Source organism: Petaurus breviceps, unplaced genomic scaffold, assembly GCF_028583685.1.
Source record: "Petaurus breviceps papuanus isolate PSGF00001 unplaced genomic scaffold, PetGlider_PUasm1.0 90994, whole genome shotgun sequence".
Classification (NCBI taxonomy): domain Eukaryota; kingdom Metazoa; phylum Chordata; class Mammalia; order Diprotodontia; family Petauridae; genus Petaurus; species Petaurus breviceps.
In genome coordinates, this window is record NW_027187393.1 from 4,250,127 (window position 1) to 4,275,456 (window position 25,330).

General features: G+C 38.5%; 2 protein-coding genes across 4 annotated transcripts in view; both read right to left on the minus strand.

Moving 5' to 3' along the window:
• The window catches only part of MAML1 (mastermind like transcriptional coactivator 1), a 53,671-nt gene extending 50,953 nt beyond the window's left edge, over positions 1–2,718 (minus strand). Inside the window, exon 1 of the mRNA XM_069077755.1 lies at positions 911–2,718. Within this exon, the coding sequence (XP_068933856.1) occupies positions 911–1,264 (354 nt within the window). The 5' untranslated portion in view covers positions 1,265–2,718. The remainder of the gene's footprint in view (positions 1–910) is intronic.
• A 122-nt stretch (positions 2,719–2,840) lies between these two features.
• The window catches only part of CANX (calnexin), a 29,698-nt gene continuing 7,208 nt past the window's right edge, over positions 2,841–25,330 (minus strand). For 2 of the 3 annotated variants that reach the window (XM_069077756.1, XM_069077757.1), the window contains 14 exons: positions 19,286–19,489; positions 18,863–18,936; positions 17,890–17,948; positions 17,130–17,271; positions 16,319–16,400; positions 15,613–15,805; positions 14,337–14,526; positions 12,039–12,152; positions 11,516–11,672; positions 10,006–10,221; positions 9,228–9,347; positions 8,899–9,028; positions 7,334–7,413; positions 2,841–6,312 (listed from right to left, as the gene is read on the minus strand). In XM_069077756.1, coding sequence (XP_068933857.1) covers positions 6,259–6,312; positions 7,334–7,413; positions 8,899–9,028; positions 9,228–9,347; positions 10,006–10,221; positions 11,516–11,672; positions 12,039–12,152; positions 14,337–14,526; positions 15,613–15,805; positions 16,319–16,400; positions 17,130–17,271; positions 17,890–17,948; positions 18,863–18,936; positions 19,286–19,486 — 1,812 coding nt within the window. In that variant the 5' untranslated portion in view covers positions 19,487–19,489 and the 3' untranslated portion in view covers positions 2,841–6,258. The remainder of the gene's footprint in view (positions 6,313–7,333; positions 7,414–8,898; positions 9,029–9,227; positions 9,348–10,005; positions 10,222–11,515; positions 11,673–12,038; positions 12,153–14,336; positions 14,527–15,612; positions 15,806–16,318; positions 16,401–17,129; positions 17,272–17,889; positions 17,949–18,862; positions 18,937–19,285; positions 19,490–25,330) is intronic. The other variant, XM_069077758.1, reaches the window with a different exon arrangement.

Sequence of the window (25,330 nt, forward strand, 5' to 3'; positions counted from 1 at the left end):
GTTATAGGAATTACTTATGTTGTGGGCAATCCTAAAATTCAGTACACTGAAATTATGAAGGAAAAAAATTGTTCACAGAACAGCACAGTGACACGACCAAGTCTACTTCAGTGTCTGTCTGTGGGAAAACATTCTCAAAGGTGGGTTTGGTCTGGAGGTAAAAAGAGCGAGCTTTCCAGTCAAAGGATCTTGGTTCCAGTGCCCACTTCCTAGATGTCTGACTTGGAGCAAGAACAATGTTTCTGGGACTCAGTTTCTTCATCTATAAGCCAGAGATATCATTTTTGCACAACCACATTGGGGATGTTGTAAAGAATACTTTCACAACTCTTTAAGGTGTTTATATCAACGTAAAAAACAGGCATGGAATAAAACTGAATAAAAATAATCAATACCGTTCCCCTATCGCGGGGAATGAAAAAAGCCAACACCACCTTTCAAGACATACACGGTGGGTTACGAAATCTCCATCTGAGCAGCGGGACCTGCCTGGAGAGCCAGGTACTTGTACAGGGGAGCGCTTCCAGCCGCGCAGGGCCGAGCCACGGCGCCTCTCGCCCTAACGGGGTCCGGCTTCCTCCCAGCCCCGCAGGACCTCACACCCCTACATTTCGGCAGGAGCAGCCTCCCACTTCTCAAATCAGAATCTGTTTCGTCACTTTCCCTGAGCCCCGGCGGTTCACACCAGCGCCTGCACCCGCCCCGCGCACTCCCGCTCGCCCCAGGACGCACAAAGCGGCGGTGCCTTCCCTTGCAGCCTTCCGCGAATCGGGACCAAAGGGAGGGAAGGGGTGGCCGAAAAGCGCCCGAGGAATGCCGCCGGGAAGTGCTTCGACCTTGGCAGCCTGCGGTACCCGCGAGCGAAGCCGGATCCACCCTCCCGCCGCGCCCCGGGGCCGCGCTCACTCACCGCGATGAGGGCGCTGCTGGAGCGGCTCTGCTCCGCGGTGCTGCTGTCCGAGCCCTCGACGGTTGCGGCGGGGGTCGGGGCGGGTGGCGCGGTGGCCGGGGCCGGGGCGGGCGGCGCGGGCTGCCGGTGCTTGCCGGCGCGTTTGGCCTTGGCCTGTAGGCAGCGTTGGTGCAGTGCGAACGTGTGCTGCCGCTCCAACTCCAGGCGCTCGGGCGACACGGCCTCGTAGCGGGCCTCGCAGGTGCTGTGGTGCCGCCGGCACAGCTCGATGCGGCGGCGGAGGCGCTCCATGACCGCACTGTGCCGCGGAATCGCGAACTCCGCCATGGGGCAGGGGGGTGGCAGCAGCACCATGGGCCGCCGCGGGCGCCAAGCCGCGCCGCCTCCTCCGCTGTCCCACCCGATCGGCCCGAGCCGGGCCCGGGCCCCTGTGGTTGCTTCCTTCCCCTTCCCTTTCCCGGCGGCGGCAGGGGCAGCTGTCCTTACAATCGGGCCATAGCCCCGAGGCCGGCGCCGCGCACGGAAGACGAAGCGGCGGCCCAGCAGGCCCAGAACTTGAGCGTCTCCTCCGCGGAGGCCGCGATCCCCCGCCTCAGGGCCTGGCCGACCCCCGCGGCCCTATTTCCATTGTTTTCCGCGCCGCCTCCGTCACCGCCATCTTGAAACTATTCGGGACGCTTTCGGGAGGGGGCGGGCCCTCCGCCGGCGGCGACGGAGCCTACGTTTGGCGTCATAATTTGATAGACAGGTCTTTGACCAACCCGAGAGGAGCAGGAGAGCTACGCTCCTGGAATTATGTGTACGAGGTGGGACTTAGGCTCGGGAAAATAGCGTTTAAAAGGAACTGGAGGGAAGGAAAAAGAAGGCGGCCAATGAAAAGGCTAAGGTCTGGGACGGATATAGCGTTTAAAAGGAACTAAAAAAAAAAGGGGGAAAGGAAGACAACCAATGAGAAGGCGAAGGATTGAGACGGAAATAGTGTTTAAAAGGAACTGAAAAGAGAAGGAAAAGGAAGGCAACCAATGAGAAGGCGAGGGTCTGGGACTGGGTAAGGGTTGAGACGGGAGGTGGCTGGATGAGTTAGAAGATGATTGACATGGTTAGCAGCCAGCGAGGGCAACCTCTTTCCTTATCAGGAGGTGCCCGACGGCGTCCCAGAGTGCCTCCTTCTCTGGCCCTTTACTTACAGTCGGGTTGGTGGGATCTATAATCCGAACGCGCGTGCTAAAGCTAGCTTTTTGCGGCCTCCCACCCTGGCTTAAGGTTATTGCCAATTTTGAAGGGTTCACTAGGCCCAGGTTAGGAGTTGAACACGGCGTACGGCCCAATTCCAACCAGGTATTTTTCTGCGCTTTTCCTGGGACTGGAGAACACCACTGTAACATATCAAACAGCCCTGTGCAAGGGTAATTATGTCACCAGTATGTCTAGTATTGCTGGGGGCAAACCCAGGAGGAAAAAAAGCTCATTCAACTCCTCAGGAAACATTTCCCTAATCAAGTGACAATCTACTAAGAATATAAACGCCTGATTTCAGAAATCAAGTTGCAAATGCTGTTTGCACTATTCCTTATTGGATGAATAGGCAATGGTGATTTTTTCTGCCTTTCAAAACCCCAAACCAGATACAAAAAGGGGTGATTGTGAATAGGCATACACCCTTCACCAATAAGAGCAGGCAAGAAATGCGGAATGAATTTATTAAAGCAGACAACAGCTGGGCTTCTATGCGGAAACAAAAGGAATGTCAAATTATTATAGCTTAGGGGTATAAGACTGCCTCACATTAAACTGTGGGGCAGATAATTTATTCCTGTAAAACTAAAAACTCGTTTCTCTGCCTCCAAGGATGGCACCTCTATTGGGTCATTAGGCACGCCCCCATTGCTCACATCTGGTGAGTATTCGAAATAAAAAGGGAAAAGCTGAATAGATTTTAATTTTCTTTATTAGAGTAAACTGTTACATTATAACTTATCCAATATATTTATATATGCATATTGCATCTATAATTATCCTTCCACAACAGACAAGGGAGTGGTTGCTGAGAGAACAGTTTCTGTTTAGCAATACAAGGAAACTGCTCTCAAGGACTTATGGAGGCAATACTGGCTTGAGAGACTGTATGGGCCCAAAATCAAGTCAAACAAAATAAAGTCACTGGCTTAAGAGCACCCTGTTTACTGCCCTAAGTGGAGGCATAAGGAAGAGCATACGTTGCATGACCACCACCTTTATCACTAATACCATCCCTGTTCACCAATCTTTCTTCCTGAGGTCACCATATGTCTCAGGGCAGATTTCCTATTAATTTGTTAGACATGTTCTCCATTTCCTCAATTTAAGAAGAAAACCAAATGTGAGCCAGTAATGAAAATGAATTTTGCTGCATCTATATGCACCCCCCTTTAGTACAGCAACATAAAAAAAACCCTCCATTCTTAGAAAAAGCTTCCTTTTGGCAGTTTTCAGAAGTACTTGTAGTATCAGAAACTAAAACTAGAGTCTACTATCTGGTTTGCAGTAACAATGGTTACTTTAGGAGGAAAATCATCATTGGCCCCCCCAAAATCCTTACCACCTATAAATTAACAACTGAAAATACTTCGAATTCTATGATCTTACCAACAAGATCAAACAAGCATGTTTTCCTTTGTTTTGTTGTTCAGACTCCCAGTTTCCTTTCCTGAATCCAAATTCCAATTATATAAAAATCAAAACTTTCCTAAGACAATTCCTAATACTTTCTGTTTAGTCAAGATCTATATTAACTTTCCCACAATGTGTTGGAAATTAAGGAGAAGACTGACTTTAAACACCCTTTCCCCTCAAAAATCAAAGTAGTGCACACTTAAAGGAGAAAACATGCACAATGAAGGTAAAGAAGCTTAGTCAAAAGCAGAAGAGATTAACATGTAGCTTTAATGCAACACCATTTAGTAGCTTGACAAATGGAAAAGAATAGCACTTTTTCTGTGAATAGGAGAAACTGAGGAGCACATCTGTTGGACAGGAATTTGCACATTAATGAACCAGACAACTGGAGTGTAAAATAACTAAACATTGTTGCCTCTGGTTGAGCTGCTGTGCAAAGTGCTGCTGGTCATCCATGACAAAGCTGTCAGATATTGAAGTAAGAGGCCTCACCTTACACAAGGAAAGGAGAGTGAACCAGGAAGAGCCACTGTTTGTAAAAACACTTGTGTTAAGCAATAGAGAATCTGTGGGACAAGTCCTGAAAACTTCCTGGTCATGTAGGGTGCCTATTTTAAAAAAATCAAAATAATGCGGGGTCAGCTTAAGCTTCCATAGCCCAGGCAGAAGAAAATCACCAAAACTCAACGAGAGGCACATATTATGTTCTGAAGGTACAGTTGGAAGTGCAATGGTCCCATACTTTTGCTTCAAGTAGATACCTGTAAACATGCTTTCAGGCCCTTACTAAACAAAGGTTTATTTGTACTGGACTTCATTGCTACATTTATGGCCACTTTGACCTAGCAAGATAACATGAAAGGAGATAGCATTGAACAGGCAGAAGTATTCTCTATTCTTCCACCTGTTGCCTCTCAACCTTTAAAGAAAGGTGCCAGTCATGGAGTAGTCTACAAAATAAACTGACACCACAATTCCTTTTGAGAATTCTAATATCACCTCCTGCTGTTCCCAATAAGAACACTGTGGAGTGTTACATATTCAGTGCAAGGACAGTGAATTCAGTACATTTCAAGCTATTCTAAACAAAGAGCTAAAATATCAACATCCAGCTCCCAATATATTTCAGTAGAGTGCGATATCATTACAAAGCACTAACTCTTTGGAGTAAATGCTCAAATAACCCTCACCTGCATTTTAATTCCCCCATCCCCCCAAGAAAAGAACTAAGACCAGCAATACACTAAGCCACTTAGCAAACTTTTTGTTTGAATTGGAATCCCCTACATTCAGTGTACTTTAAGATGCAATTGTTATATGAAGAGCAAATAAAGAATTGAAAAAATTCAACAGTTACGTATATCAGGTAATACAAGTCCCTGACAACCCCATTTGTCTAGCCAAATCCTTTAAACAATTGCATTCAGTTTGAAATAAAATCTGAATCAGCTTGTCTGTTCTGACCACTATAATTTCTAAAGACATAAATGGAAAAATGAAGGACTATGTTCTACTCTGTATTTGGACACTGAAGAAATCTGGGTCTTTTTTTTTTCCTTTTTAAACCCTATATATATATATATGTATATAACCACTCAAGTTTAACACTGTGCTGAGCATATAATCATTTCCAGCAATGGAGGGCAAGCTGCACTCTGAAGAAACTGCATAGCAGCAGGGAAAAGCCTGGAATGGGGAAAACAATATCGACAGAGTAGAAGGAGAAATTGTTAAAACCCCACGCATACACACTCGCACATCCCTTGACAGCCCCAATGAGTAGTGCTCAAAGTCTAGAGAAACCACATAAGGGTAAAGCCCAGACAACCAGCCTGGGAAGCCTGAATGCCTAAGTACCAATGGTAAATCTCCCCACCTATTTATTCTCGATGCCAACTATGGAATACTGGGAACTTAGCAATAATCAAAGGCAACACAACACGCACATACTGTGGCCTCATCATGCTCCTTCCAACACAGAGTGGAAAAAGAAGGGCCCTTTTTGTAGCTCTGTTTTTAATACAGCTTAATCATATCTATTATGGTCTGGAATTCTCCCCCAATCTCAAATCTCCAGAAGAGGTAGAATGAAAGAGTGGGAGAGAGTAATCAATGTTCAACACAAATGACTTCACTTTAAACATGATTATCAATTTTAAGGGACATAGACACTTCAATGTTTTGGAATATCGAAGTTTATAAAAAAAAAAACTAAGTTATAAAAACTGCAATTTATCACCTAGCATTTTCTAAACTTTGCTGTTATTTTTCCATGGGTAGATTAATACATTAAATTAAGCCAAGGTTCTTGAAGATTGGCAATACTCTAACATTCTATTCTTTAAAAGTGTTCTTAAAACCAAAAACAAAACAAAAAAAACCCAAAACCCAAAACAAAACAAAACCAAAAAACCCCAACAGGTTAGTTGCTTCATGTTACATCCAGAATCCATAGCCCATACATTATATTCTTTCTTTCTACAGGAATGGTGTTCTTTTTTAAAATCACAATTGCAATTAATTACTGCTAGATGCTCAAATTTTCATTGGATAGTAGTTGACCGGAATCTGTTGATAGTGAAGTCTTGAGGTTTTTCTGGGTTTCAACATTTAAGGTGTATCCCAGGTCCTCTCCTAGGATCACATCGAGGGTAGGGGAAAAAGGGAATCACAGATCAAGTTCTTAAATTCTTTCAATCTCTTCGTGGCTTTCTGTTTCTGGGTGATCTGTTCAAAACTTCATCTTCCTGTTGGTTGAAAAGAATTTCATAAGAAATCCATCGCTATCATCAACAAATACTTACTGAAATGCTTGCTGGTGTGACTAAGACATAGTTGTTACCCTGAAGGGTCATACAATCTAGTTAAGAAGACAGGCCATGTAATAATCTGAATACAAGACACACTTTCCTCAAAAGTCTGACTGACAAAACCTGACAGGTGAGTAGTTGTGACCTGAAAGATTTCTGTCAATGGCCAATTTTTATGATGAATACTCATGTATTTGTGGATGGTTTACATTGGGACTAAATACTAGAAGGATACTTAAATAAAATCTTTCCACATTGTTATATCCTGTGCCAGATTGCACTCTATCACCTAGGAATTTAGTGGACATCTGGGACCAAAAAAACATAAAAAGAACTAAGCAATACAAATGCTTCACATACCAAATGCCAGATACATAAGAGACAATGAAAAACTGGAAGTTTAAAGGGAAAAATCACTGTTGACTAGGGTGATCAGTTAGGGATTCACAGAAAAAATTAATTCAACTGGATTTTGACATAAGGGTAGGATTTGGACAAGTTCAGGGAAGAGGTATTAGTATGAATAAAGGTGTAAAGGCAAGAGTGCTTACAAGACACTCGGGGGACAACAAAACAACTGTAGGACTGGATTTATCTGTGCTACACAGTAGTGATAACTACATACACTGGTCAGAATTTCAGACTAAAGACTATAGATGGGAAAGAACAAAACTTTGGGAAGGAATAAATCTTAGGTTACAGCAACTTTTAAAAATCTTTGGAGAACTGAAGAATTTATCTTTCGCATCATTTATTGTGAAAACTGCGGCATTTGTACTGTAACTGTACAATCTCAAAACAAGCAAAACCTGACCCTTTCCATGACCAGTCTAGTAAACATATGACCTGCAGAATTTAATAGTCTCTAACTGCAACATATTATACAACTGTAACTGTTTTAATATGAATTTAAAGAAATGAAAACTGTGGTTACACCTCCAAGATGGGCTTTCCTTACCTCTGCTTTAGGTTTTCTATCTTCATCCTCTTGACTAACAGTCCCTGCTTCTTCTTCAGCATCACTTTTTTGCTTCTCTTCTATGAGAGAAGTTAAAAGAAATTAAGAAAACTTCCTAAATAAAACAAATTCAAATCAAGAAACAAAAGCAAGTCAGTGCTTTCTTTGCTATGAGACTCTGCCCTATGCCAGGTGTTTGGAAGAATATAAGAAATTAAAATCAGACACATTCCCTGCCTTCATGGAGCTTATATAGTTCAAGAGAAAGCTGAGATGAAACAAATATAATGATATTATATGGCAAATGCATTAGAGATTGTAAAATAAAAGGGATGTGTGTGAAGAAGTAAGGGATAGTGTACATTTGAGTCTTAAAGGAAGGATAAACATTCAACAGGGAGGGAGACCATAACAAAGGCATGGAGGTAAGCAATGAGATGAGGACAAAAAGGGAGGGTGCTGCCAGGCTGTGCAAGACCAGAAATGCTATTTGGTAGACAAGAGGCAACCATGGAAGACTTTTGAGCAGAAGAGAGATTTCTTCATAAAGAAAATTAATCTAGGGACAGCTAAGTGGCACTGTGAATAGAGCACCAGTCCTGAAGCCAGGAGGACCCAAGTTCAAATCAGGCCTCAGACACTTGACACTAGCTGTGTTGTATGACCTCAGGCAAGTCACTTAACCCCAATTGCCTTGCCTTCCCCCCTCCAAAAAATCCAAAACAAAACCCCAAACAACTCTTAAAAAAAAAAATTTAGCAGCAATTTCAAGGACAGATATGAAGAAAGTCTAAGGAGTCTACTGCAATAGTTCAGGCACTGATAATGAGAGCCTGTACTAAGGTGGTTGCATTTGGAATAGAGGGTATGGCTGAGAGCTACTCTGAGAAGTATAACCACCAATAGAGCTGAGTGAGGTAAGAGATAAGTCAAAAGTTTGATGCCATAAGAAATTATTCCAAAAACACCTATGAAGACTTACAGGAACTGATGCAAAATGAAACGAGTAGAACCAGAACACTGTACGGAGTAACAGCAACTTTGTACAATTATAAACTGAATACTGACTTAACTATTCTGATCAGTACAATGGGGCACAAAAATCTCAAAGGACTTGAGAAATGATGAACTCTTGTGTAAACTGAAGCATACTTTTTGAAATTTTATTTTTCTTAGGGATTTTTTGGTGTTTTCTTTTGTAGCATGGCTAATACTCAAGTGCTTACATGACTTCAAATGTATAATCAATGTATTATTTGCCTTTTCAAGGGGAGGGAATGGGTGGAAAAGAGAATCTGGGACTCAAATTCTGTAAAAATGGATATTAAAATAACAAAATAAAAATGTAATTTTTGAAAAATTTTAAAAGCTTGATTAATACCACAAATTAATAGCAAAAGCAGAAAAGGCTTACAGGGAAATAAATTTGGTTTTAGACACGCTGAGGGGAAATCCATATGGAGTTATGAGCACAACCTTTTAGCAAAATCAAATCATCTGGCATTGATTAGCCTTTGAATCCTGAGTTTCAATAGATACTATTTAGTGCTATAGATTGTCCTCACCAATCTTCTCTTCAGTTTCTTCTTCTTCATCTCTCTTCTCCTTTTCCTCTTCTTTCTCCTCCTCCTCCTCTTCCTTCACATCTGGTTGAGGAGCATCAGTTTTCTTATACTCTGCAGCACTGGGCTGTTTCTGAAACAATAAAATCCTCACAAAATTGATGGAAGATTTTTACTAAGACAAAATAATTTCAATTAGGAAAGTACTTGTGGATTGGTGAGCCAGTCCTTTTAGCTTTGTTATTGCTTCTAAGTTGTCCAAGAGAACCCTGCCTTTATCTTTTAAGTCACCAAATTTAATATCTTCCCAAATAATTTCTCCTAGGAAATACCTTTCCAGAACAGCAGAAGAGGATCACAAGGAACAACGGCAAGGCCACAGTAAGGATATAGACTACCCAAAGCCATGGACGTTCCTCAGCTGCTTCAAGCATTTGCCCCATGACACCAGGCTGGAATATAAGCAGAAGTGATTTGATTTAAATCTTGACTATAACCACTCTATAACCCAGCTAACATGGTTTTCATTCACTAGCTTTCCCCCCTTCTTGATTAAACTGTCCTCCCTTCTATCTCATGGTACTTGGGTTCTTCAAGACTCAGCTCCAGTAAGGCCTGCTATATAAAGCTTTTTCTGATCCCCAACTGCATGTGCCATACACTATTCCCTAAACTATATTCCTTATTTTTAAAAAATGTGCTTCTTGTTTGAACAGCACCTAGGAGGTTCTTAACTAATGCCTACTGATTGAAAAGTTCACCCAATTCTCCTGGAACTCTAATTCTACAATCTCTATACTCTTGAAAAGTCTCTATTAAAAGGAGCCAGTTGCATCTTAAGCTTCTGACTTTTCAGAAGTGTAATTCACAAAGATGGGACAATCAAAAAAGCAAACTATTACATCAATTTGGTTAATGGAAGTTCTAAAATAGAGCCGTAAGTTCCAGATGATCCAGTTCAATTTGCCTTCATTTCCCTTCTCTTTTGGAACTTATGCTTTTTACACAGGACAGTGAGGCTTAAATTTTCTAGTCCCTCTGAATTTTTGGTAAGTGAACCAATCAACATTTCCACGAATTCTTATGTCTTCTCAGAAGCACATCACCAACCTCTGCAGCCCCATCAGCAGCTTTCTTCAGACCCCACCCATCATTGGCCCAATCATCTGCAACTCCTCGGTCTGCACAAATAATAAAGTTGTCAAAAAATATGTCGGAGGTCATGGACCATAGCTCTAGACCCACAGCACTGAAAGGAGTCATTTTGAAAGGCTCCAGATCTTCAAAGAAATCTGGATTTGGAATCTTCCTGGGTTTCCAGATTCCCTATTAAAAAAATAACAAGGAAATTAATTAAAGCAAGATCCTTTCTTTATACCCCTTATAAAAATAACCAAGGCACATGTATGCAACTGCAAACCATCTCTCATCATGAAAACAAAAAATTTTAAGTATTTCTTAAAAAGGAACAGATTCATAAAGACGAAGGGAAATTGAATTTAAGATCACTAGAATGGTAACTATTAGGTTAAGTGGTAATGAATTTTCATCTATTTTTCAATCTACCCAATAAGATTCAAATCACTTGAAATATACCTTAGAAAAAGTTAAAAAACAAAGAAAAGTTTAACATTCAACACCTATATAATAACCCATCTCTCAAAGGGAATACCTTCATTCTGTAGTTTGAATGGTAAGAAGTTGCACCATAAGTCAGTGCCCCAAAACAGAAGTCCAAGGTACTACTTACTCTTAATTTCAGAACCTATCTATTAAATCAGAATGTCCCTTAAAAGTGAGATTTTTAACTTCCTTACTCAAAGATTCCTGTCTTCTCAAATATTCCTACTCTCATCCTTTCAAAATCATTGTAAGCCTTTCTCTTTATGCACTGCAACGAAACCTTTATTCAAAACAATCTTTCCTGTATAAGGAACATGCATATTTTTAAGATTCTGAAAAAATCTTTCAGGACAATTAAACAAAGGTCTTTCAAATTAACAAAACACTACTACATGAGAATGAATTGGGATAGATTTTATTTGCCTAAAAGTTATGTTTCTCTTTATTATATTATATGATAATATTGTTTAAGTTCAATTGTTTTAACAGAAGTTAATTTTTAAATAACTTAAAGCAACTTTATACAGTCTCTTTTGATCCTCACACTGACCCTTACCGATGTATGCTGGGGTAGATATCTCCCTAATTTTTAAGTAGAAAAGGAAAACAAAGGCTAGGAAAGGTCATATGATTTGCCCACAAATGAATGACTAGCTACAATAGCCCTTATCTCCTAACTCCGGGTCCAGTGCTTAGTTACAGGACTGAAGCACCACTGCCACCTGGTGGTAGTATTCCTAAACCAGAGGTTCCAGTATCAAAGAGAGAAAGAGACAAAGCTGTAAATTATAAAAGTGACATCATATTATATTCTCCATTATCTAAATGGATAACATTTAAAACCACTGTACTATCTCTGCATCAACATAAAATTCTGCTTCAATCTGAACTTTGAATACTCAGAATCAATGAAAGAAATCAAGCTGTCACCTTCTCAACAAAATGACCATCACCAAATTCCCCAGTCAAGAGATCAAAGACAACAAGAAACACTAACCTGGTAGTTAGGATTGTCAATCATAGGTGCTTTCCATTTGCCCTTGTAATTGGGATTGTCGATGGTAGGTCTTTGCCAGACACCACAACCAGGGGCTGACTCACATTTTGGGTTTGCAATTTGGGGAGCTTCCCATTCTCCATCCATATCTTCATCCCTAGAGATAAAATTTTAGGATTTTAAAAAAATATATTCTGCTATATGTGGAATATTCATTGCTTCTGTCTAAAATACTGTTTAAAAACAACCCAGCTTAAGGGGGTGGCTAGGTGGTACAGTGAACAGAACACTGGCCCTGGAGTCAGAAGGACCTGAGTTCAAATCTGGCCTCAGACACATAACACTTATTAGCTGTATGAGCTTGGGCAAGTCACTTAACCCCAATTGCCCTGCCTTCCCCCTTTCAAAAAGCAAAAATAAGTGAATTATAAGTTTTCTGATGACAGATCCTTAATCCCAGTGAAATCTAAAATTCTTTAATTAAAAAAAAAAAAAGAGGGTAGGGAGAGAGGTTTAGACCTACCAATCCTCTGGCTTCTCTGCATCTGGATCAGATACATATTCAGGCTCATCATCCAACCAGCCTTCAGGTTTTGTAGCATCCTCATCTGGAATCTTAGCAGGAGCCGACTCATCCCTTAAGATTCAGGGGGAAAACAGATAAAAAAAGTTACATGATAAAGAATCATTAGCACCGTGCTCCACCAAGCCTTCTGATACTGTTTATTTTATTTTTTTTATTAAATTGGTTTGTTTATCTACTTTTAGTTTACAACATTCAGTTCCACAGTCCCTTGAGCTTCAAATTTTCTCCCCTTCCTCTCCTCCCCTACACCATCATGGTGGCATGCACTCGAATATAGGATCTACAAGTATCTTCACATTAATCATTAGTCAGGTTGTACAGAAGAATCATAACTGATGGAATGATCCGTGGAAAAGAGAAACAAAACAAGAAAAAGAGAGAATAGTTTGTTTCACTCTGCATCTCTTTCTCTGGATGTGGATTATCTCTTTCGTTCCTGAGTCTTTTGGAGTTGTCTTATAAACTTACATTGCTGAGAGGAGCCCAGTCTATTCAAGTTAGTCATCACACATACGTTGTGTCTGACTGTGTACAGATTTCTCCTCGTTCTGCTCTTCGCAATCAGCATCAATTTGAAAAGCATCTCCAGGTTATTATGAAGTCCCTCTGCTCCTCATTTCTTATAGCACAGTAGTATTCCATTACATTCATATCCCACAACTTGAGCCATTCCCCAACTGATGAACATCCCCTTGATTTCAAATTCTTTGCTACTGATACTATTTATATAAGGTTTGCAAAGCATTTTCCTCACAAACCCCTAAATAAGGGAGTTAAAGATGAGGAAGCTAAGGTCCCAAGAGGTGAATTGACCAGCCTACAATTATATTTATTGAGGGAAGGATTTGAATCCAGCTTTCTTGATTCTAAATCGAGCATTCCCTCTAGGACACCAAGTAGTTTTTTAGCTCTACTCAAGCTTATGAATATGACAGGAAAAGAATGAGGCATGTTCTGTGTGAGCTATCTATTCTGCCCTGGGCCCTCCTGGCTCACTCAAAGTTTCTTTGCCTACTCAGAGTTTCTTAAGAACCCACTTTATCCTGACCTCCACACAATACGTTTGCACATTATTTGTGTACAGAGCCACCACCATAGTTTTTAGGCCTTCATCTCATCTTCTGGTCTGTTTCAACAGTATTCTTACTGGTCTCCCTGACTCAAGTCTCTTCTTAATCTAATCCTCCAGACAGCTTCCAAAGTGACTTTCTTAAAGCATACATCTGACTATCACTAAGTCAAGAATTCCACTGACTCCCTATTGCTTCTGTCTCACCTTTTAAAGCCCGCCACAATCTGGACTCCATTTATCTTTCCAGTCTCATTGTATGTATTACTTCCCTCATTTCAACACACTTTTGGTCTAACCAAACTACCTTTATTCGCCACTTCCCCATGCCTAAAGTTCTTTGTCCTCACAGAATACCTAACTTCAAGGTTTATCCCAGGCACTGCTTTCTTCATGGAACCTTTCCTGATCCTGCCAAATTCAAGTACCTTATTCAATCTTCAACAGCCTTGAATTTATATGGACTATACCTAATGTGTGTGTACTGTGTTGGTACATAGAAATCACTTATAAATGCTTATAATTTGATATTATATGGCCCTTCTCCTGAATATATACTCTTTTAGAGAATAATTCCTTTTTTGCATTTTTGCACCTAGAAGAGTACCCTGAACATCACAAATAAATGGTAAATGACCTAAAGCAAATGACCTAGAGTGTACACACGTATACACGTACACGTACACACACAGTTAATCAGAACAGATAAAAAAGTTTTATTGCTGTAATTTAGCTTTCCTTAGATATAAATGATCTGGCCACCTACCAAGAGCTAGAAACTTAAAAAAAAAAGAGTAATTAAATCAATACTAAAAGCAGGTGGTTTACAATTGTTTTTATATTGCTTAATGCTTAAATTATTTAACATAAACATGAACCAGCCCTGGTACAGAAAAAAAAAGAATCAAAGCAGGAAACCTGAAGTCTAGGGTCTATTCCTACTTTGCTACAGAATCAGCTAAGTGACCTTTAATAATTCTGTCTTTCTGGGAGCCAGTTCCCCAATATGCAAAATTGAGGTGATAAATTGAAACCATAGAATTCTTTTTCTAAAATCCTGAATTTATGTAACAATAGCTCCCATTCTATAACCAACTATTTACTTTATTTAAGACTGACTACCCTAGGAGTAAAAAAAGTCTTCAAGTCACTCAGACCTCACTCACCAGTCATCTGGTTTGACAGCATCAGGGTCTGGTATTTTGGGCCTCTCATCCCAGTCCTCAGGCTTCTGGTCATTTGGATCCTCAATTTCCCGGGGAGGATTAACAGCAGGAGTCATATCATTCAGCAGGTTCCCACTATTCACAACCGTTTGATCAACTAATATTTCAAAGCTATTATCTGGATTTAAGACTATGAAGAAAAATTACAGGAAAATATTACAGAGTAAGAGGAATTTTGCCTATTCTAACATTGTTCCCTCCACTCACTGCCCAAAACATAATAGTCCTTATCGCTACTGGTTCCCTTCTAATACAGATACGCCTTGTCACACAAGCACTTATTAAACATTTATATTCTGTGCAAGACCTGATCAACAGACCATTCACTCAAAAGTGTCTATCCAACATAAGATCTAAAGAGAAAATGGAGGGTGGCTTATATTCTACCTCACTCACACCACTGACATGGCACAAACTATTACTCCCCATGACAAGACAAAGGAACTTCTAAGTCAATATAGCTCCAGAGGGAAAAGGTAATTAAGTTTTGACAGTATCACTTATCTTAATTTTAAACTAAGTAATGAAAAAAAATCTTGTTTCAAAACAGTGGGAAAATTAAATACTCTATGCATACATATTTCTATCACTCAACCTCATTCAATTTACCATAACATTATTTGAGCAACAAAGAAAACAAAACCTAAGAGAAATGTATTGAGTCTAAAGAATTAAGGTTAATTAATTAAGAATTGAAATGGGGAAACTAGGAGGCAAAGTGGACAGAGTGCCAGGCCTAAGAGTAAGGAAGAATCATCTGCCTGAGTTCAAATTTGACCTCAAACATTTGCTAGTTGTGTGACTCTGGGCAAGTCACTTAACCCTGTTTGCCTCAGTTTCTTATCTGTAAAATGAGCCAGAGAAGGAAATGGCAAGAAAACTCCAAATGTGGGTACAAAAGAGTTGGACATGACTGAATGACAACAAAGGTATTAAGACAGGTCATCTAGTGCTCTCTTTTCTAGAAACATTCCTCTGCAAAAAAAACATCTGCTTTGGAAGAAGTTTGCTCTTAAAATATTCAAGCTTAAATCTTGTCTGAACTTGCCATTTTGAACTTTCAGTGCTAAAAAATGACAACTGTCATTTTATCTCTAAAAAAATAATGTCAAGATAGACTTCTCTTACTAAACTTAGAATTTCCTTGTTTGGTAGTTCCCATCCAAATAAAGAGAATTTCTGATATTCCTACCAGGCTCAGCCTCATGGCCATTACCTAATGTATACAGATGTGTTTTCTTATCAGTAAAGTAGGTCTTCAGATCTGTGTCTGGTCTTTTAGCATGCTTCTCCTCATAGATGCCTGTCTTTGGGTTTCTATGCCGGAAGATGAAGTGCAGCTTATAGTCCTCCCCACATTTATCTGGACCAAACATAATTGTGTAAGGGGTTTTGTCGTGGAACTGATCCTTTGGAGACAAAAAAATTTATGAAGGATTACATTAGGGTTCAAGTGCCTATCCTAGCCTTTCCCCCCTTAACTTTCCCTAAATTATTTAATTCTTAAAATCTCAATTTCTACTGAGACATGTAAAGTTAACTGAGGACAAGCCCAAAGGGCCAATGGTAAATCTTTAAACACATTTTCAAAGGCACCTTAAATTGAAAGATGCAAATGTAATCAGAACTGATTATATAAGGAACTGTATGTAGCAAAATGTTACCAAGATGTTCTAACTAGAAAGGGTGGTACAGAAAAACCCTTAGGTATCTGTAGTAGCAGAGGGTCACCATTTCTTTACTCCTACTTTTTAAAACAGTTTCATTCAAAGGGGGCAGTCGCTTGAAATTTTTTTTTTTAATATTTATGAAGTAAGCATTCCCATGTGACTTAAAATATTTCCTACCCCTAGAGATTCTGGGAAAAAAAAGCCAATAAAAAACACTTTTTCTTCTGGATACAGGAAATGAAAAATACCTACCAGATTCAATTCTGGGGTTCTTGAAAGCAACTTCACATAGGCACCACCACATTCTATACCATTCTGGAAATTCACCTCATACCTGATTTTAACAGAAAGTCAGAAGGCTATATAAGCATTCTTTTTTTTTTTTGATAGGACTAAGAAGATAACTTTTAAAATGGGACTGTTTTTGCCTCTCTGACTAATGTTAGCATTCTAGAAAAAGTGTCACTGCTTTTGCTGGCAGAAAGTAAATCAAAAACTACTATGGGGCTGGTTATAGGGTGTGTGTCTAACAGCACAATTCCAGGTGCACACCTGTGGAGGGGAGAGTCTCAAAGTTCATGAGTTCAGCAGTCTCACAGGGACAAATTTTAAACACATAAAATTCCAAAGCAGAAAACCCATTCGAATTTTAGTACTAATATAACAATTTTGGAGAGGCATTGTGGTATAGAGGTCAGCCAAGTCCAGATCCTGGTATCTCCTCCAGTTGCTTAACCACTCAGTGTCCCAGGAAGCTAAAATTAAGTCAGATACCAAAAGTAAAAAGCAATCCGTTACTATTCTGTGTATTAATCTTATCTTTATACCCCTCAAGCACTCTGATAAAGTGCTCTTTATCAGACAATGAAATGACTGAAAAGCTCACATATTCACTCACTACTGGGGTAGTGAGTAATAGTATTTATATTTCATAGGAAAGGCCAATTTAAGAGTTAAAATGTGAAAGCCCAGAACAGTAAAATGAGCATTCCTAGAAATAACGTAACTTTCAGATTAAAACTTTCCCCACCCTGCAACTTCAATCAAGCTAGTTTTCACTTACTGAACAATGAGGGGCTTAGTGTCAAATATAAAGGGCTTGTTCAACCTCGCGGAGATGGCATGATGTTTGGCTCGTGATAGCAATACAAGTCCTTTATCTCCTGGAAGTTTAGAGTCCTTCATTTCTTCCACTTCCCATTTACCTACATAACAACACATATATTGCATGAATTTCAGGGCTCCCTAAGTTATGTTATTTCTTCTGAAAAAAAAAAAAAAACCAAAACAGAACCTAAAGTACAAGGAAATTAAATTAAGAGTTCATCTAGAACCCAATGTAGTTTAGGAGACAGGTATGATGCAGTGCAAAGAGGACTGGCTGGGGGGGCTGAGTTCAAATGTCTCCTCAGGTACTTGTTTTGGATAGGCAAGTCACACAATCCAACTTCAGTTTCCTCATTTGTAAAACAGACAACTAGACTAGTTGTCTAAGATCTCCTTCCAACTCTAAATCCTTTGAACCTTCTCATTTTACAGATGAGCCCATCATACACTCTACTGGGAGATCATATAGATTTGACAAATTCTCTATGCTGACATCACACGCTACAAACAAGCTTTGAGTTTTATGCTCTTAAACTAGCAAAGGCTCAAATTACAGCATATGGAAGACGGGACTATAATAAGGATTAAACTACTGCCTAAGAGATCAAATTCTTTGCCCATACCACTTGCCCTGCAAACAAAAGTAAAGGAAAGGCATGGAGTAATTTTTGCTAAGTCATAAATTTCCAATCTGTTAAGTTAGATGGAATTCTCACCATCATATTTGGCAATCTCATCATCAGTATCATCCTTCTTGGCTTTGGATAAAACCCATCTGCAGTAAAAACAAACCCAAACAAACATTAAGATATAGCTAAAAGTTATATTATCTTTGAAGATAATTTTTGTTAACATATGCCAACAACACTACTGCTAAAGCAAAGTGCAGAAATTCACATTTTTATCATTCCCATTCTTAGAAATATTTTCTAACGCAGTAATCTAACTGCTAGAAATGTATTCTAAGGAGTTTAAAGGTCCCTTATAAAACCAAATAATTCAGAGCAGAAATTTTTCATGGCAGTACAAATATATTCCCATACACCAGGAAATGGATAAACAAATCATGGTACATTCAATTCTAACCCCGTTGTAGAAACAATAAATATTAAGAATTCAGAGACTCTTTGGAGCAGATACATGAACTGATACAGTGAAATAAGTAAAACCAAGAACACAAATACCACTGGCAACAACAATGTAATGGAAAATAAAGACTAAACCAGCTAACCTGGATTCAAAGATCTGAGAAAATTCATTGCCTTTCCTTTAGACTGAGGAGGTTGGGGGATAAGCATGTGAATACTGCATATTACTATCAGAATCAGTTGATATATTGGTTGATAGTACTAAATAAACTTCCCCCCTTGTTTACATTACAAACATAGTGTATTGGGAAGGGAGGAAATCTTATATACACTTACACACTGTATAAACACCTATTTTTTCTCAGCCATACAATCCTAAATTTAAAGGTATAAAATAATCCTCACATATTCTTATCAGCAGAGTTTACTATTTGTGTACTACAATAATACAACAAAGACCTGGGAATTAAAAGGAATCTTAATTTCAGTTATTTTGCAAAATTCTGTATATATAAAAGATCCAAGTTCCATATCACACAATTCTAACTTCAATGTATAGAATATCTGTTTGTTTTAAACATTTCTCCCCAATTATGCTTACCCAACCAGCATTCCCTTGTCGAAGGCATCAACAAAGTAAACCTCCCCTGTTGGAACTGGGGCTTTGTAGGTGACCTGAATTTAACAATAACAAAATAAAAATCAATACTGAATCTTCAGTGATCTATTTGGGTGGCAGGTGCCACTTTTTTGCTTGTTTTCAACCAACTCAAAATTTATTTTGGATTTTTAAAAGAATACCAGTATTTAAAAATAAGTCTCCAGTATACTCTCTTAAAACTAGCCAGATTTTCCTTTTGGAAAGACAGTAAGTTTTTTTTAAAGATCTAAGCTTGCTTTCTTGTAGGATTTTTTTAACAGATTCTCAATATATATCCTTGACTTTGAAATATAAAGGTCCCAGTTTATCTTAATGCACTAATTATAGCAAAAGAAAAATATATAATGTTAAAGATGCTCTAACCTTTGGTGATGGAGGTGGAAGAGCGGCACCATCTCCAGGCTTTGAGTCTTCTATTTCCTCAATGCCATCTTCCAGGTCTTCTTCTACATCAATCACATCATCATCATCGTCATCTTCATCTTCATCATCATGTCCATCATGTGCCTGAACCACCGTTCCAAGGAGCAGCAAAACCATAAACAACCACCATTTTGGTTCCATGGTCTGTAGAGGCAAATGGAAGAGTGAGAACATGGCTTTAAACTTTTTTTGCACTTTATTTTCATGAAGAACATTAGGATCATCTGGGTCAACCTCTTTATGATACAGAAGAAAGCAGAGGCTCAAGAAAAAAATTATTTGCCTAAGAGGCCACAGTCACGCAAAGCTAGGTAGAAAATGCAATAGTCAAACACATGGAACAATTTTGCATACATGCCACACAGATATACATGACAAGCCACAAAACTCGGGAAATAAAAATATGCTTATTTCTGATAAAGTAGCCTTTTATAAGACTTTCATCATAATGTGTAAATCAAATTTAATTCATAACTAAGTAGTTATTTTCTAAAAGATACTCAAAGCCCCCTCCCTCTCCTCCTTCCAACGCCATAGCAAATCATTTGGTTTTCCTAACTGGCAAACTAAGTCACACAAGATTCAGGCTATGTCTATAATTCATTAAAATCTGGTTTTTCTGTGTCAAGTTTTAGCTAGCTTATATTCTCCTTTAGTGCAGAAAATTTTTAAGAAGCTTTGGGCTTTTTCAAAACCTAAATAAATGACTTTATAAGATTTATTTCTATCAAACTATCTTTTGGATCTGACACAATAATATATTAGTTATCCTTCTTACCTTCCTGTTACTAGAAAAATCTGATAAACCTAATCCTACCCCCATTCTTTTTTTAAAAGAGCATTTAAAAATTTTTATTTTTTTGTTACATTTGAGTTCTAAGCTGTTTCCCTCCCTCCCAACTGCACACGAGAAGACCAACACTTGACACAGATATATATATATAAAACTATACAAAGTCCTTATCAGTTCTATTTCTAGAGATGGATACCGTGTTCCTTCATAGGTTCTTTGTAGTTTGGAATAGTCACATAACTCAAAAAGCTTAGTCACTCACATTAACTCTTCAAACGATACTGCTATTGGTGTTAACAATATTCTCTTGGTTCTGCTCATTTCACTATTATTTCATAAGTCTTTCCATATTTTCCTAAAATCAAACTGTTCATCATTTCTTACAACACAATAGTATTCCTTCAAAATCACACACCACAATTTATTCAGCCATATCCCAAATTTGGGCATCCCCTCAATTTTCAGTTCCTTGCTAACCCACAAAAGAGAATGGCTATGAATATTTAAAAAAACATACAGGTTCTCTTCCTTTTTCCTTATCACCTTGGGAAACAGACCCAACAGTGGAGCTATCAGTTCATAGCTCCACCAACAGTTATTAAATGTCCCAATTTTTCCACATCCCCTCCAACATTTGTCATTTTCCCCTTCTATCATTTTAGCAATCTGATAAGATATGAGATGGTTATCTCAAAGTATCAATGATTTAGAGCATTTTTCACATATGTAGTTTTGATGTCTTCCTCCAAAAACTGCCTGACCATATCCTTTAACCACTTATCAATTGGGGAATGAATCATTCTTATAATTTGACAAAGTTCTCTGTATATCTGAAATATGTGGCCTTTTACCTTCCCTTAATGTTTTGCTTTCTTCCTAATCTTATATGCACTGGTTTTATTTGTACTTTAATTTAGTGTAATCATTTTACATCTTACAGCACTATCTCTTGTTTATTAAAGAATTCTTCTCTTTATCCATTTTGATTTCATCTTGGTAAATGGTGTAAGGTCTACCTAATCTCCAGTTTTCCCAACAATTTTTTTTACCAGTGCATTCTTATCCTGAAAACTTAAATCTTTGTGTTTATCACACACAAGGTTACTAGAATCATTTATTACTATGTACTGCATATCTACTCTATTCTACTGATCTACCTTTCTACTCCTTAGCCAGTACAAGATTAAGTTTGATAATTACTGCTTTATAATATAGTTTAAGATGTGGAACTGCTAAACCTCCATTCTTTATGTAAACTTCTAGGGCAGGAACAGTATGCCTGCTTCAGAATTCTATGTGTGCTTTATACTGTGTACTGCAGATTTTCAAATGTTTGTTGAACTTACCTAAGGTAATAAACAATAAGCTAATTTATTTAAAACTGAAGGCTTCAAGGTTTAAAACCTAAACAAACAGCAAGGAGGCCCAGTCTAGGCCAAACTTCCACCAGGCAACAAAGGGCTTTATTCCATTCCCTCCACACTACCCAAAGGCTAAAAAGGGAAAGGCTGTTTGAGGGTATGCCAAAGAGCCAATTATAAATTCTTCCAAGTGCTGAGATGGTCCCACTCAGAACTAGTTGGTTCCCTTATCTCATCAGCTAAACCTGGCACCTATATAACCTTAAGGAAATCAATCCACCTCCCTACCTTAGTTTCCCCCTTTGTAAATGAGGGGATTGATCTCTAGGGTCCCTTCTAGCTCAGACATTCTATGATCCCTTTTCTCTGAGAAAAACAAAATACAAAATGGCTATTCAGAAATCAATCACTCATTCCCTCCCAAGGAACAAGACCCAAAATCGGAAGCAGAACTCCTAGGAGCTGCCAAGCTTACAAGAAAGTGGCTTGCAAGAAACTTCCAGTTCTGCTGCCATACTGCCTCAAGACAGCTCTTCATCTTCTCTGTCCCAAATTTAGCAAGATTATTTTAATGATTTTTTCCTCCTATCAAGTATGAAGTATTCGCAACCCAAATATCTTGATGATATAGTAACATTAGTATATTTTTTTTGACAGTAATTTTTTAAAAATCCCATCATATGCAATTTTAAATATATTTGCAAATAACTTACTATAACAGGTTAATAACAAATTTCTACTTCCTTTAGGAGTAGATTAAAGACAGATGACAAAAAAGGAGAACTGGGAAAAACCTTAAAAAAGGTCAAGGTTTCCCAAAGCATCTGGGGCCAGCTCCAGTTGTCCTGATCTGTATCTTGCCAGGAGAAAATGAGGCTGATGACTTTGCACAGCCCTCCTTCACTTAAATACAATTTACTTGCATGCTATGGTATCACCTCCCTGATATCACGGTCTTATTCGAGAAAGACAAACAACATGAATTAAGAAATGCTCGTTTTTTTGGTTACTGCTTTTTAAATTTTTCTTTACTCATCCAAGATATTAATTTCTAGTTAAAAATATAATTTGGGGGGCGGGGACACAATAAGGTACAAGAAAACACTTCTAATTGTCCTTTGGAGTTTTTTATATATACCAATCTAGTTCCCACTATACTACACGAATTATTTTAAACATTTGAGTTGAAGTAAACAGTTTTCTCAGCTCTGTATAGTTCAAATCACTAGCCACAGCCAATGTGTCTTGTTAAAAGTATCATTTATCAAAAACCTATTTCCATATTAGCTTTCAGAGAATTTAATGAAAAAGTTCCTATTTTGATGTAGTTATAAATAATGGTCAAACTTCTCAATCTCAAGAGAACACAGGAGCTGTTTTTCTTTCATCTTCTCTAGTAAAAGTAGACCAAATCTGTCTACAACAGCAGAAACAAGGACTTACCAGGCACAATGCCCTAGATTAATTTATAATTTGAGAGGGGTCTTGATCAATCAATTTAGAATAATGAAGCATAGGGGTGGCTAGGTGGTGCAGAGAGTAAGAGCCCCGCCCTAGAGTCAGTTCCGGCCTCAGATACTCGTAGCACCCACACAAAACAACTGGCCGTGTAACCTTGAGCAAGTTACTTAACCCCAAATGCTTTAAAAAAAAAAATAAAAGAATCACAAAGCACGAATGTGCACCCTTGTTGCTTTCTAGTTCCACTGACCAGAAGCCAGATTAAAAAATGGCGAGTATAGATTCAAGTCCTCAAAGGCGGTAGAGCTTGTTGGGTATCATTTCTCAAGTTCACGTATTTTTAAAAGACTAATCCACTGGTACCATGGAACAATCTCTGAACTTTGGCTTAAAATGCCTAAAATATTAAAAAGCACTCAAGTCAATTAACCTTGGTCAAAACATGCGTCTTAACTTTGGTTTCCATGGCTAAGTACATTTTTCTAAAACCAGTTTTCCAGATAGTCCTCAATTATAACACTAAAAGTATAAATGCAAGGAAAGGGAATACAAAAGGTGAAAAATATTAAACCAGAATAGAACAGCCTCCAGTTTACAAACCAAAGTTCTGGCCTGACTGATTTACCTCTACTATTTTAGGCTCCTCACTTTAAGGTGAAACTGGATTCTTGAAGGGTAGGCCAACATAGCATAAGCTCTCACACAGGTGCTGGAACAAAGTGGGAGGGTTGAATTCTGACCTTATTACTGGGCTGGCTGAAATAGAAATTTTTTGGCATGGCAAATCTTAAAAGACAACCTAAACGAATTCTCAAAAAGGTTGCAATCGCAGGTAGAAGAAACACTTCTATTGATCTTTATCTAGAAGAGAACTAAAGGTAATTCTTTCATAAGCACAAGGTCTTAATTCACACACAACAGTATCCAAAAGGCACAAACTCCCCGTTTCATAGAATAGATTAATGTTATTAAGAAGTTTGTGTAAATCTTGGATAATTGAAAAGATCCACAATTTATAAAAGGTTTAGGTACTCTCTGTCCAGCCACTTAGACAACTGCTTCTCTGTAACCAAGCAGCCAGGTTCCATATTGTTACTACCAGTTTAACCCTCTGGTGATAAGCCTCTGTAGTTAGCTAGGCTAGTTCTTGGATAGCATACTGTCTACTGAAAGGCCCATATTTAACCTACCAGATATCTTGCGCTCACTCCACTGACACATTCCTTTGTCACTCATCTCTCACAGCATGAGGAGGCACTGGGACTTTAACCAAGGTTGTGTATATCAGACTATTCTACACACATTACAGAAAGCTGCAAATGCAAAAAATTGCTCTATACAGTTAGGAATCTTCTATAAAGTGAATAAGTATACTTTTCAGGTGTCTGCTCTCTAACTAGACATTTACATAAAGCTGGTTGAAAGTTGGATGCACTTTTACTAAGCTACCTTGGGTTCCTAGGTCTTATTGTAGCGGATAAGCTAAGAGATAATGATTGAAAGTTATCTTCCAACCCTGACACCAAATCTAAAGCTGTATGCATCAATTGTTAAGCCCATTATGTTCACATCAGTTCACATCTTATGTGATTTCCAAAAAATCTCTTACACAAATAGTAAAGCTTTTTCAAAAGACAGCCTAAATTTAATGATGAAAAATAGCCAACCATTCAATCCTCACAGCAGTTTTGTCCTATAGGTAGCATTATCCCCCATTTTATAAATAAGGAAAACACCACTGAGAGGGGACGTCCCTCTGCTGTCCATGATGACAGGGTTATCAGAGGTAGAATTTGAATTTAATTCTCCTTTCATTCCAAGTCCAACATCCAACATTCTTTCCACTATCTTTACATGCATATTTTATACTACAATGAAATATTAATTAGTGAAATCTACATTTATTCACCACAAATATTCTACCACTGTCTACATGGCCAAAATAATTAGTATGGCTTGCCAGACCTGCTTTGTGCAGGCTACTGTAGCCAGTTCAGTCATGAACGTTTAAAAACTATGTCAGTTGTTTGTAATCCAGTATGTATTTTCCAAAAGGAAAATATTATATTGGGTGATTAAGCTTCCCAGGTCAGCACACAAAAACCTATTTAGGTCATAATGAAATTGAAAGAAAATCATAATGGTATGAGAATAGCAGGTAAGCAAAACAAAAAAACAGCAAAAGTGATTTAGTTAAACTGAATACTGATTTGTCAAAGACTTCAAAACTTTCCTCAACTCATCCTGAAACACCCAGTCCAAGTAGGTATCCTAATTATTAATAATCCAAGACAACCAATTTCCAGGTATCTAGAAAACCTTCAAGAAGTGCTGCCCAGTAATTTCAACTGAACTTCTCTTCAACCATTT